At 40.9% G+C, this 12,329-nt stretch overlaps 1 protein-coding gene across 2 annotated transcripts; it reads right to left on the minus strand.

Moving 5' to 3' along the window:
- Positions 1-140: 140 nt before the first annotated feature.
- LOC115043820 (leucine-rich repeat LGI family member 2-like) lies at positions 141-8,009 on the minus strand. Of its 2 annotated transcripts, none has more exons than XM_029502538.1 (9): positions 7,939-8,009; positions 5,116-5,233; positions 4,857-4,928; positions 4,612-4,683; positions 4,204-4,275; positions 3,970-4,041; positions 3,262-3,431; positions 2,678-2,842; positions 141-2,108 (listed from the first exon to the last, which is right to left on the minus strand). In XM_029502538.1, exons 3-9 carry the CDS (start codon positions 4,922-4,924, stop codon positions 1,273-1,275), a joined length of 1,455 nt encoding a protein of 484 aa, XP_029358398.1. In that variant the 5' UTR covers positions 4,925-4,928; positions 5,116-5,233; positions 7,939-8,009; the 3' UTR covers positions 141-1,272. The 2 variants fall into 2 exon arrangements, with proteins under 2 accessions (XP_029358398.1, XP_029358407.1); XM_029502547.1 differs by having other exon boundaries at positions 5,116-5,238; positions 7,939-7,999.
- Positions 8,010-12,329: the final 4,320 nt, after the last annotated feature.

Here is a 12,329-nt window from a genome sequence, read left to right on the forward strand (position 1 = left end):
TAATAATCGAGGGTACTGGTGTTTTTTTTTGTGTGCCTCAGTCTAAAGGACCAGTTTCACTGCCTGCCAAGATTACAGGACGAAGTAAAAAAAATAAATAAATAAATAAAATGCAATAAATGTGGTTAAACTGTCTTTAATGCATTTTCACAATCCCATTCTTACAAAGGAATAGTTGCGCCATATAAAAGAGCTGTTGTTCATAATTTTTAAGGGCCGCAGACTGGAAGATAATTGTACTGTTACTTTGTAAGGCATGGCAATGAGAGTAACAAAAGGGACAGTCATGTTTTTCTTTGTTAACAACTCTAAAATTTCTTATTTCTTATGTTATGCTTGGAAGAATTTTTGAGTTCACCTGTTTGACAGTTGTGAAAGAGCATATGCACATCATGCTTTTGTGTCTGTAAAGCATTTAAAGCAAATCTGTACATTGAATGAAAAATATGAAAAGATCAGTAAAGGAAAGAGCACGTTTGTGACTGAAGGCCACATGAACGTTATTCGAAGTTACATAGTAGTTCACAACTATGCCTGTGATTGTAGCAACACTCCTTATATATTGCATAGGAATCAGGAGTAAATGACATTTATTTTTGCCACTCATCAGGCACTCTGTCAGGCACTCTGTTCATACGGTGGGCTGTTGCACTCTTACATAATTATATTTACATTCTGGAGTAATTTTCGTCAGGAAGAAAACCTTTGTGTCATGCACATTTAAATCATCAGTCATAACAGTGGACAAGATGGCTTAAATTTTCTGTTGGTGGTTCCAGTTGTTGCAAATAAATCACTTCATTTACAGAGTGTTGTTTCGGAGTAACCATTTTGCTTGCACCGTTACAGCCAAACAACTTTTAAATGGATGGCTACTAGTTTACTGGATCTGTGTGGGGTAGCCAGGTTACACTCCATGGTAGTGATAGTCACAGTGGTCATCCCTCAGCTCAGTCTGTTTGCATGATAGAGGTAAATATAAAAAGCCAGCACATCTTGAGATAATATCTAGTAAACATTCAAATTATCTTCGTGCTTTTAATATTTCAAAGGCTGCTTTTTATTTCCCCAAGCCTTCAGTTTTTGTACTGTAATGCCATACTTGCTATAAATGTATTTGAGCTGCAGCACTTTTAAAATGTATGTTTCAATCCAATATATAGAGCGTTGCAAAGGAAGATACGCAGCCTTTGAGATTCTTTGTACCAATACACACAATTGCTCTGAGCAAACAATTTAATTAGTCAATTAGTCAGGATTTAGTTGTAGGCACTATAAGCTTAAATCTACAAATACATGCTCAAAGACCATTGATTTTCCCTTTAAGCTGGATGAGAAGATGAAATTCCTGTGGTCAGTGGACAGTACTGTGAATGACCGGGGTGACTGCACATAAATGTCCTTGAACTTGTGAAAGGTTTTGGTCTCCTTATCCCAGAGGTAGATATGTGTGAAAGAATAATCGCTGCCAAGAGCAAGGTAGTGTCTATCTGCAAAGGAGAAGGGTTGGAGGATCATTGCTCCTCGAGAGGGTAGAGCCTGCACCTCAGTGAACTGCTTATTGCGCCATTTTAAGACTTTGGAGTCACCAATATAGCAAGTCAGGGCCAAATACATCTCATCTTCTTCACGAAAAGCTTTGACTGCTACCATGTCATCAACATTTGGGATTTCACCATGAAGTATGAACTTCAGGGTGCTTTTGTTCCATAGGAAGATGACAGGTGACTGAGACCGACTGGCTAAAATGAGGTAGGACTTCCCGTCCACTTCAACAAACTCAGCATCTGTATCACGGAACCACTCGTGGAGAAACTGGTAAGAGTAAAAACCAGTTTCATTGCGGTCTGGTTGCTTGGTCCACTTGTACAGAGTTGACATTCCTGCTTTGGAGCTGTCCACAATCACAAAATACCAAACGCCATCCATTTTGAAGACCTCAATGTCATTTGGCTTTGAGATGTTGAAGACCTCAATAGTTTGAAACTTGATGAATTTATTTTGTTGCACGTCAAACTTGTAAATGTGGGAGCCACCAAAAAGCTGGGTGACAATTATTAAGACGTGGTTGTCAATCAGGACTGACTTGCATCCAACAACAGACTTCCCTATGACAGAAAAAAAGGTGACAGTGAAAACACAACACAGAAAATAGCATTTACGTTAATTATAAAATCAAACTAAATCAATATCATTATTTGGTGTAAACATGGCTAGTTAAAAGTAATACTTAGAAGTATTACTTACTTTAAAAATTGTTCTGTCACTGAATCAGCCCAGTGATAAGGCCCACTTACCAAAATGAGACTCCCTCATTCATTACCTTTTGATTTCTCTACTCTCTACGTAGCTAGAGAGAGTTCAGGGTTTACTGAAGATTCAAATCCTTAAAAAGAGTTTGTAAATACATATTTTTAATCCTGAACAAAGCCTAATTAAATTTTGAGCCTGGTGCTATGATTTTTAGCAAAAATTTGTTCCAAGAGTGCTTCTGGGAATGATCTAAGATAAATTATAGTGCCAATGTTAAATTATAATCTCGCTACGTGGAGCACAGGGCAGTGTATCAGGCTTGTAGCATGACTTCATTGTTTGTCTTTTAATAGGATTTAGGGATGCACAATATCACCAAATTTATCCACTGAAAAAAAGAACTAACGGTGGGTTTTTGGCAAACCTGTGATATTATCAAATTTTCTGAAGTTCATTTCAATGTGATCCCACTCCATGACCACACAGCTGTTGGTGTTTGGGGCAGCCGTTGCCACAAAGATATCCTCTTTGAAGGAGAAGATGTCTGCTGACATGGACTGAATGGGAATGGACTGATGACGCACAAAGGCTGTGAGATACAGACAAAAACAGTCACAGTATAGGACAGTATATGTATAGGTATAGGACTTCACTACTTAAATTACCTTTGTCATCCTGTGCAAAGCTGTGTAGGGCAATAATAGCACCTATATGGTTTTAAATGGTTTAATATTTTGGATTAAATAGATCCGAATTCCTCATATTCTTATAGTTTATCAATATGCCACTTCTGGATAAGACAACGGACGTATATATGTCCAAATAATGTATGTGTATGCACACATGTCAGCAGGCCTGGAGCCTCATTGCACAAACTGGTGCATGCTAACATCTTGTTTAATTATTCAACAGTTTGATTGATTTCTTCTTTCTTTCTTGTAGATGACATGTTTAGCTGGAGCCTGTGACTATTCATAAAGGCCTTTGAAGGTGCGCTCGTCTTTTTACCCGTGGAGATGCACTCGCCGGGTGGAATAGGGAGGTCGCTGAGCCGCTTTCCCTTCATGTGGCTGGGGCCTGAGCAGAAAACATCTGATACTGTAGCGTTTGTGTTTTTCAGCCATGTCATCAGCCACTTGTTCTCACAGCTGCATTGAAAGGAGTTGCCTCGTAGGTCCCTGATACATGGGAGAGAGGGCGGCATCAACATTTGCAAAATTATTTGGGACACATTTACTGGAAGAGATGACAAAAACAAAATAAAGATTAAATTTACATCAAGGCCAAACTTTGAAACTCGAGACAATAACGCTGCATGACGCAGGAAAACATGCCATCCATCTATGAAATTTGAGCTGATCTGATGTCATATGGGAGTGATTTTAGCTGCACTCCAACTTATAAATGGTTTAGCTAACCTATTGTTCGCCAACAAACAACTTTTGCATTGTTGTTGGAGCAATTCGAAAATGAAGTTTATTTTAAAATGGGAGTAAAAACAAATATATAACTAAAAATGGAAGTCATCTAAGGGCACCACTATCAAGGTGGAGAGAGAAAGGAAATGTAATATTTTTGCTGTTCATCTTTTTTCAGCCAAGCATAAAGCTGAGCATGAGTCAGCTACACTTTGGAATACAGTATGGAAAAGGAACAACTCTCAGCCACTTAAACTAACTAACGCACACACGCACACACACACACACGCTTACTCACAGTTCCAGCAATGAATCCAAGTCAAAAAACAGATCCCTTGACAGAAACCTCATCTGGTTATTTGCAAGGGAGCTAAATCAGAAGCACAGCACAAAAAAGCAGACTTTTGTAATTTTTATGTTGTACCCTCAGTCCACTTCAGTAATAATTCGATGCCAGTACTGCAGACATTGCCTACTGTGAGCTTAAGTGTAAAACTCTTATGGCTGGTAAAGAGCATGATAACAGACTTACAGGTGGGTCAAAACTCGCAGACCACGAAAGGCCTTCTTGGTGATTGTTTCAATCTTGTTTCCTTCTATGAATCTGTTCAATAAATAATAAAATTTAGTTATTCACTGTTGACCAGCAGAGAAAATTACAGAAATTGTGTCATATTATTTATGTTTATTATTGCATGTGTCTGCAGATAATGGGGTGATACACATATCTTTGTCCGTGCATGTTTTTATTTTTCTCATGGAATGGAGTGATGAGGAAACATGGACAGACTTGGTCACAAACAGATTGGGATTTGTGATATTTGCAATGAAAGTGATGATGTGGAGTGGTGTTTGCAGCATGATGTGACAGTCTTCTAGCATGATCCTTCATTATTTTTTGGAATATTAAAGTTTACTGTTGTCCCTGAGTAATACTCACAAATACTCTAGATGTGGAAGCCCAGAGAAAGCATCATCTTTGATTGTGGTCAAAGAATTAGCATTCAGAAGCCTGTTAAGAGAAAAAAAAATGACTGACAGAAAAAAAGTTTGCATCATGAAGATGCACCTCCTCTTTCTTTTTCCTGTGGGATATGTTTTGCTGTCTGCAGCAAAGGCTAAAGCTCTTAGATGTTAATCACTATTTACCAGATAATCAGTGGAAGCTTCACATTCTGCACTTACAACAGCTGAAGTGAAGGCATCAGGGAAAACATCCCCTCTGTAATTTCAGCAATGGATCCATTTACCATGCTCCTGTTGGAGGAAGCACATCAGAAATCACAGTCAAACTCTGGGCTGACGCATCATAACACTGTGTACCAGACACACCAGGAGCCAACTCTGCAGGGAGGCAGCAAGTGAACGGCCCTGAATGCACCATTGCCTGTCTCCACATTGAATAGACTATCCTTTGACCGAAACAATCAGATTAGTTACTCACAGTGAGTTGATCTCACTGGGGATGGTCCGGGGGACGTGTGAGGCACCGACACAGATGATGGTCTCCCTGGAGCAGGCGCATCCTGAAGGACATTTGAAATTCCTTTTGGATTCAGCTGCTGCGCTAACATAAAGAAGCACAAAAGCCAAAAAAAGCTTAGTCGATATCATCCTCCTTCCTGAACATTAAACAGAGTGACAATGATGGTGAGTTGAGTGCAACCAGCAGCTGAGAGTCTGCCCGATCGAAACTGTGGGGGGAAAAAAAAAAAAAAAAAAAAGCCCTGACACAGACTGATACGGCTGCAGCGGCACCCCGGAAGGCTGCAGCAGACCGGGACGGAGAAAAAACAAAAAGCAATTTCATAGCTAGCAAGCAAGCAAGCAAGCAAGCAATAAAGTGTTTTTTTGACACAGAATTTAACTTTGCGTGTATTTCATGAGAATGACTATAATAAAATGTCATATCTGAGAAACATGTCAGATGATGAAATGATGGCTGTTGAATTTCTTTCTGCGATTTTTATTTTGTGCCTGATAAATAAAAGTGAATTGTTTTAATTAGTGGATAAACAGCATCTTTGTCCAGCAAACTAAATCGATAAAACAGAAGAAACTGAGATTGAGAAATTAAATGCAATTTCTGAAGGCAGCACTAATCTCTCCAGTCTTGTAAAAGAACAAATATTGAATGAATAGGAGCACAATAAATGGGTCCGTCCAGTGAAATAAGCAGACAGTCCATGGCCTAATTTTAAGGATTTGGTGTGTGTCACTTCTGCTATAGAATAAATAGGTATATTTTATATTGTACATTTAGGTACCACTACTGAGATACCCCCCTTATGTCTGTGGATACAACTCCAATAACCAGGCTTAATCATTGTGTGGTGATATCTGTTATAACCGCAACGTTCCCATGGGAAAACAATATTTACACTGTATATTTGGATTGATATATTTCTAAGTCTTTCTTCAATATAAAAAAAGCATAAATGTTAAAACCCCCAACTTCCTTGCCATTTTATAAATAAAGGCTGATAATGGACATTACTCTTATAAAGTTAATTGTGGTAATTTTCTAATAATTTTATTCAGTTCATTTGGATGGATTATAGGGACATATACATTTTCTTTTAATCAGAAAAGCTGTCTGTGCAGAGAGAAACTGGGGGAAAATGCAACCTAACACACACAACCTGTGTGGTGGTCTGTGTGTTGTTGTTCCTCTACAGTACCACCAGAGGGAAGCTGCTGATAACCAACAGGGCCAGAGAGTTCTCTGAACAAGGTACACTTTAGTCAATAAAGGGAAAAGTGCATGTGTTTGTGACTTCTCTCCTGATTTTCTGGTGTCCTAAATTTGTAAAATTTCTCCCCTTTAATTCAAGCTGTTGTTGAAGTTACATATTTTCAGATTTGACACATAAGAGCTTTATATGTGTAATTTGTGAGAATATATATATAGATATATCTATATATATGAACTATCTACAATTTTTAAAGGTTTACTTTGTAGGTTGTTTCTTTTTTTTTTTTAGCTTCACAGTATCACACGGACTGATATACAATGTCTATAGACAGAGCTATAATATAATTGACAATACTACAAACAAGTATTTCAATGACAAGTGTATAGAAGTTGATAAAACATACAACATGGACACTTTATTTTAGCATTTTCATTTGTTTTCATTCAAGTAAATAGAAAACAACATGTAACTTATAACATTAGCACTGTGGTGTAAAATGACTTGGAGTTTTTCTGCACTCATGCACAGTAGTAGTTCAGTGTTTCATGTGATTTGTATTTTAAATCTGATCCCCTCCCTGATCCCTTCTAACTTATGTAATTAAGAATGGCAGTTTTTTGTGTGTATTTCTTTTTTGAATTGCCAGACAATTATGAAATTAATTTCTTGTTCTTGACCTCTGCAATGCATCTTTTCTAAATGGAACATAATATCATTATTCATAGAAAGAAATGTTCACTCAACAATGGGGTTGCCCGTTGTGGCACCAAGCCCAAACAAGGTGCTGACCTTTGCTGGAGGACCAGTAGTCTATGAGTATGAGTGAAACCAAATACCCATTGCCATAAGGGAGCAACCATACATGTCTGCCATTCCGGGCATAATTCATGACAGCTCTGCATCTAGCATTGCTTTTTTTAGGCTCGTGTATCCCTGAAACACTCAGGACACGTTCAAACTGAAACCAGATGACACTACAGCAAATGCAATTTTTTCAACTATAAAGATTAAATTAAGGACCTAAAAACATCTTTTTGACTTGTTTCCCAAGTACATGTCTGCAAGATTTGTCTGCTTCCCACAAATCTAGAGTAAACACAAGAAACTTGTGAACCAAAAAAATGCACCAGACTCATTGACTAACTCCCTAACAACAAACTTTCACCCTGCCCTATGTGCCGTAAAGACAATATCTAACTAAGCCAGTGAGCAGTGATAGCTAACATGTCTTTGTTGCCATCAAGTGGGAACCTCCTTTCACTGTTGTTTCATCTAGTTAGGCCAACAACACCTCCAGGAGGCTAAACAGTGATCACCCCCCTAATGCCAGCCATCACCGCTCCTCACACAAAGACAACTATCTCACACAGCACTACCGTCAACTACTCTGACCTCTCACCAACTGCACCAGTGAACACGGGGTGGGGATACAGACCCTGGTTTGGGTAGGGGGCATGAAAGTTTTGAGGGTACAGGAGGTGGACGACAAGCTACACTAGAAGATTCAGCAACCAAACTCATCTGAATAGTTCTATACTCAAGGTAAATCAAACCAATACAGGCCAACTCACCTGGACTAGCCACATGGTCTCAAAGAGGGTCAAACAGCCCACACCATCCACTGAAGTGCACTTCCTCTTCCTGTTTTTTTTCCTCTGCTTCTCCTAAGAGTCTGTCTGTCTTAAGCGCTCCCCCTGCTGGGCCCCCAGGAACTACTACTTCTTCTAATCCAATCCCACTGACTGGATCTAATTGCTTCATCCGACATTTCCTTCAATATTTTCCTCACCCTCTATCCCCTTCCTCCTAACGCCCTCAACAAAGCAACAACAGATTTTGCAACAAACTCTCTACAACCTACTACCAAAGGACAAATCCTAACTTTCCATTCTCGCTGCTCAGCATCCTTACCTAGATCTGCATACCTGAGCTTTTTACTTTTTTTAAGCTTCTTCAACTGAATCCTCCCACAGCACAGTCAGCTCTATGAAATATACTCTCTTTCTACTCGTGGACCACAAAATTATATCAGACCTTAGCTTTATACAGGCTATTTCCTGGGGAAGAACAAGCTTTCCTCCCAAATCCACCTGCATTTCCCAGTCACTAGCAACCTCTAAGTTGCCTTGCCTCTTTGTTATCTTATTAACTTTCCCTCCTTCTTGAACAAACTGAATTGCCACTCTCCTTGTCTTACACCCTCCTAAATTTGCCTGCCTCCGTATATCTTCAATGCCAGCAGCTAAGCTTTTTAAAACTTGGTTATGTTGCCACGTATACAGTCCTTGCGACAGACTAACCTAACAACCTGACAAGATGTGATTTGGAGTTGTAGTACCTGAACACAATGAACATAGCGGGTCTCCATTTACCCAGAGTTTTCGGTTCTGGGGAGTTGGCAATATATCATATGTTGACCCTATCAAAAATCTACTACTTTCCTCCATACTCCACAGCTCTTTCCAACTAAACTTTTTCTTCTCTACACCTTCCCAGTTCAACCACTGTCCCTGCTTATCCTGAGCCACTGCCCTCGTGCTCCTTAATATTTCCTCCTCTCTTTGGGACATGCTCTACTCCACACCTGCCTGGGCCAAGCCAAGCCAAAAGCTTCCCCAGCCTACTTGTACATTACCTACTATCTCTGTGTGCCTAAGAGTTGCTTTCGCTTCCTGCACTGCCATTTTTGGATTCCATTTTCTAGTGTAATTATTAGAGTAGTAGTAGTTAATTTACTTGATGCAATACCATTATGAAGACCGTAAGTGCAACAACGAGACTGACTAGTAAATAGGTTTGACTGGGAAATATGGATAAAACTTACTTTGAAAAACAATATATAGTTTTATATAAGTTTTCTGTGACGGATGTGTACGTAACAGCAAAGTTGTCTAGAAGAAGTTTTGGCTTTACACATCCAAAGTATAAATAAATCCAAAGTAACAATACTAAGTATGTTTAAATGACATAAGAAATTAATTAAATTCTTACGAACAGACTCAAGAATTGTCTTCTTTCTTCTGTTGTTAAAAGTCTCTGGTACTTACATACTGATGGAGGCCAGTCTTTACCTGTCTCACGCTGCTTCTAGGAGCAGACGGACTTTGGTGATGGGTCTTACTAGTTCACTGGTCTTAGTCTTTAGACGAACCTGGCGAAGTCCATGTTCATCTGGCATTGCCTCAAGGACCTTGCCAATGACCCATGAGTTTCTCGGTGCAGTATCATCCACCAGCAAAACAATGTCCCCTGGCACGAAGTTACGAGACACCTGAGACCACTTATGGCACATCTGGAGCTCTGGCAGGTATTCTCTCACTCAACGTTTCCAAAAAAGCTCCACCATGTATCGGACCTGCTTCCACCTTCAACGTGCATACAGGTCTTCCTTCTGGAAAAGTCCGGGAGGTAGATACGGCTTGGTCCTCAATAGTAGCAGGTGATTTGGGCTGAGCGCCTAGAGGTAATTGGGATCACTGGAAGGGGTGGTAATGGGTCGCCCATTAATAATGGCCTCTGCTTCACACAGGAATGTTTGGAGGCTTTCCTCATCCAGATTCTGTGTCTTGAGGGTGGCATCTCTTTGCGCAATGAACTGTCGAAGAGCATTAATGAAGGAGTCTGTGTCAAGTGAAGCTGCCACTTCTAAGTGGATGGCCCGATTGGCTAAGCAGGTGAAGATGACACCGTACCTCTTCACAGTAGCTCTTCCTCGCTTCGCCTCAAAAGGACCGCACCAGTTCGAGTGAACGGTGGTTCGTCAGGTAAGATTCTGTTTCGTGGCAGGTCTGCCATTTGTTGCTGCCCAGCAGCACCATGCAGCCGTCGACACACCAGGCACCTGGACAGGACTCTTCTAATAGTTGAAATGACGTTGGGAATCCAGTATTTCAGACGTAGCTTGGATAGGACATGGCTGCGTCCACTGTGACCTACGTTGTTGTGGATCTCTTGAAGGATGAGCTCTGACACTCGAAGGTCCTTAGACTCTAAGGATGCCGTCTTGAAGAATTGGGTTTAGCTTGTATATGTGGCTACTCCTCTTGATGGGTTCACCCTTTTTAAGGGAGGTGATTTCTTCTTGGAATCCTTTTTTCTGGCAGTGGCGTACGATCTCACCTTCAGCCTCTTTCAAATCATCCACTGTGATACTTGCCTTGTATTCGCCATGAACTTGTGCAACTACCGTTCCTGTTGATCTTTGTCAGTTTCAGACAGTGCAATGGCTTCTCTTTGCTCCTTTCTTTTCTTGACCATGGAAAGCAATGTGTTCCTCACCTTAAGGATCCATGCTACGGCTTTCTTAAGGCGCATCCACGAAGAGTAGTACTCTTCTGCATCACATCAACCATTTCTCCTGCTGCAAGAGCGTTTATGGTGGCACTTTTCTTGATCTCTGGATCAGCAGCGCTGAGATCTGTCAGACGGTCAGGGTTCTCTGGCCAGTTGTCAGACGACTGGGTGAGAAAGTCGTGTCCAGAGATCCAGGCTTGGTTTTGCACAAACACATCCACTTTGTCCTCTTGATGCGTAATCAGCAGGATTTAAGTGTGTGCTGACATGCCTCCATTGAGATCCTGTAGACACCTTCCGAATTTCCGCTACTCTATTGGCTACGAACGTCCGGAATCTTGTTATTTTGTTGTTAATGTACTTGAGCACAGCTGTGCTGTCTGTCCAAAACACTGAATTTGTGAGCTGTAGCTCCAGTTCCTTCCTTAACAATCTGTCCACGCGCACTGCCATAGTTGCCGCTGTTAATTCCAGGGGTGGGATGGTGGTGTTCTTGAGTGGGGTAACCCTAGCCTTTCCCATAACAAACGCGATATGGACTTGACCTTTGCTGTTGTGCTGAACCACGTAGGTAACCGTGCCATAGCTGGCACTGGCGTCACAAAAATTTTGCATCTGAGCATGTGTAGCCTCTCCAAAATGGGCTGGCTTGAAGCATCGATCAATCCCAAAATCAGCAATCAATTGCAGTTCTTTGATCCAATTCAACCTCTGTTGTGCAATATGATCCGGAATCATGTCATCCCAGCTGAGCTTTAACTGACAGAGCTCTTGCAAGATCTTTTTTGCAGGCAGAACCACCGGAGCCAAGATCCCCAAAGGATCGTAGACAGAACGCTTTATCTGCTTCCTCTAGGCAACATTATCAGGAAACACAGCATCAACTTCCACTGTTATGCAGACGATACTCAGCTGTACCTATCAATGAAGCCAAATTAAGTCACTCAGATAGTCAGACTGCAGGGATGTCTTGAAGACATAAAAGTCTGGATGACTGGAAATTTTTTACTTCTAAACTCTGACAAAACAGAAGTTATTGTACTCGGCCCTAAACACCTCAGAAAAATACTATCTAACCATCTCATCAGTCTGGACGGCATCACTTTGGCTTCCCGCTCCACTGTAAGAAACCTTGGAGTAATTTTTGATCAGGACATGTCCTTTGTCCCTCACATAAAACAAGTTAGTCGGGCAGCTTTCTGAGGCTACAATTTGCACAAGCTCATCGAAATTGGACAATAGAAGATTGGAAAAAACGTTGCCTGGTCTGATGAGTCTCGATTTCTGCTGCGACATTCGGATGGTAGGGTCAGAATTTGGCGTCAACAACATGAAAGCATGGATCCATCCTGCCTTGTATCAACGGTTCAGGCTGGTGGTGGTGGTGTAATGGTGTGGGGAATATTTTCTTGGCACTCTTTGGGCCCCTTGGTACCAATTGAGCATCTTTGCAACGCCACAGGCTACCTGAGTATTGTTGCTGACCATGTCCATCCCTTTATGACCGCAATGTACCCAACTTCTGATGGCTACTTTCAGCATAATAATGCGCCATGTCATAAAGCTGGAATCATCTCAGACTGGTTTCTTGAACATGACAATGAGTTCACTGTACTCAAATGGCCTAGGCTGCTGGGGGAAGGACTGAGCTTCTCTTTCTGTTTCTCTC

This window comes from Echeneis naucrates, chromosome 1 (assembly GCF_900963305.1).
Source record: "Echeneis naucrates chromosome 1, fEcheNa1.1, whole genome shotgun sequence".
In the NCBI taxonomy this organism is placed as follows: Eukaryota; Metazoa; Chordata; class Actinopteri; order Carangiformes; family Echeneidae; genus Echeneis; species Echeneis naucrates.

Excerpts from the sequence above, each read along its gene's own strand:
- LOC115043820 (XM_029502538.1), bottom strand. The coding sequence starts at position 4,924 with ATGGTAAATGGATCCATTGCTGAAATTACAGAGGGGATGTTTTCCCTG. Across the intron at positions 4,684-4,856 it reads ATGCCTTCACTTCAGCTGTT|GCTTCTGAATGCTAATTCTT; the intron begins GTAAGTGCAGAA and ends TTCTCTTAACAG. Across the intron at positions 2,843-3,261 it reads CGGCGAGTGCATCTCCACGG|CCTTTGTGCGTCATCAGTCC; the intron begins GTAAAAAGACGA and ends TGTATCTCACAG.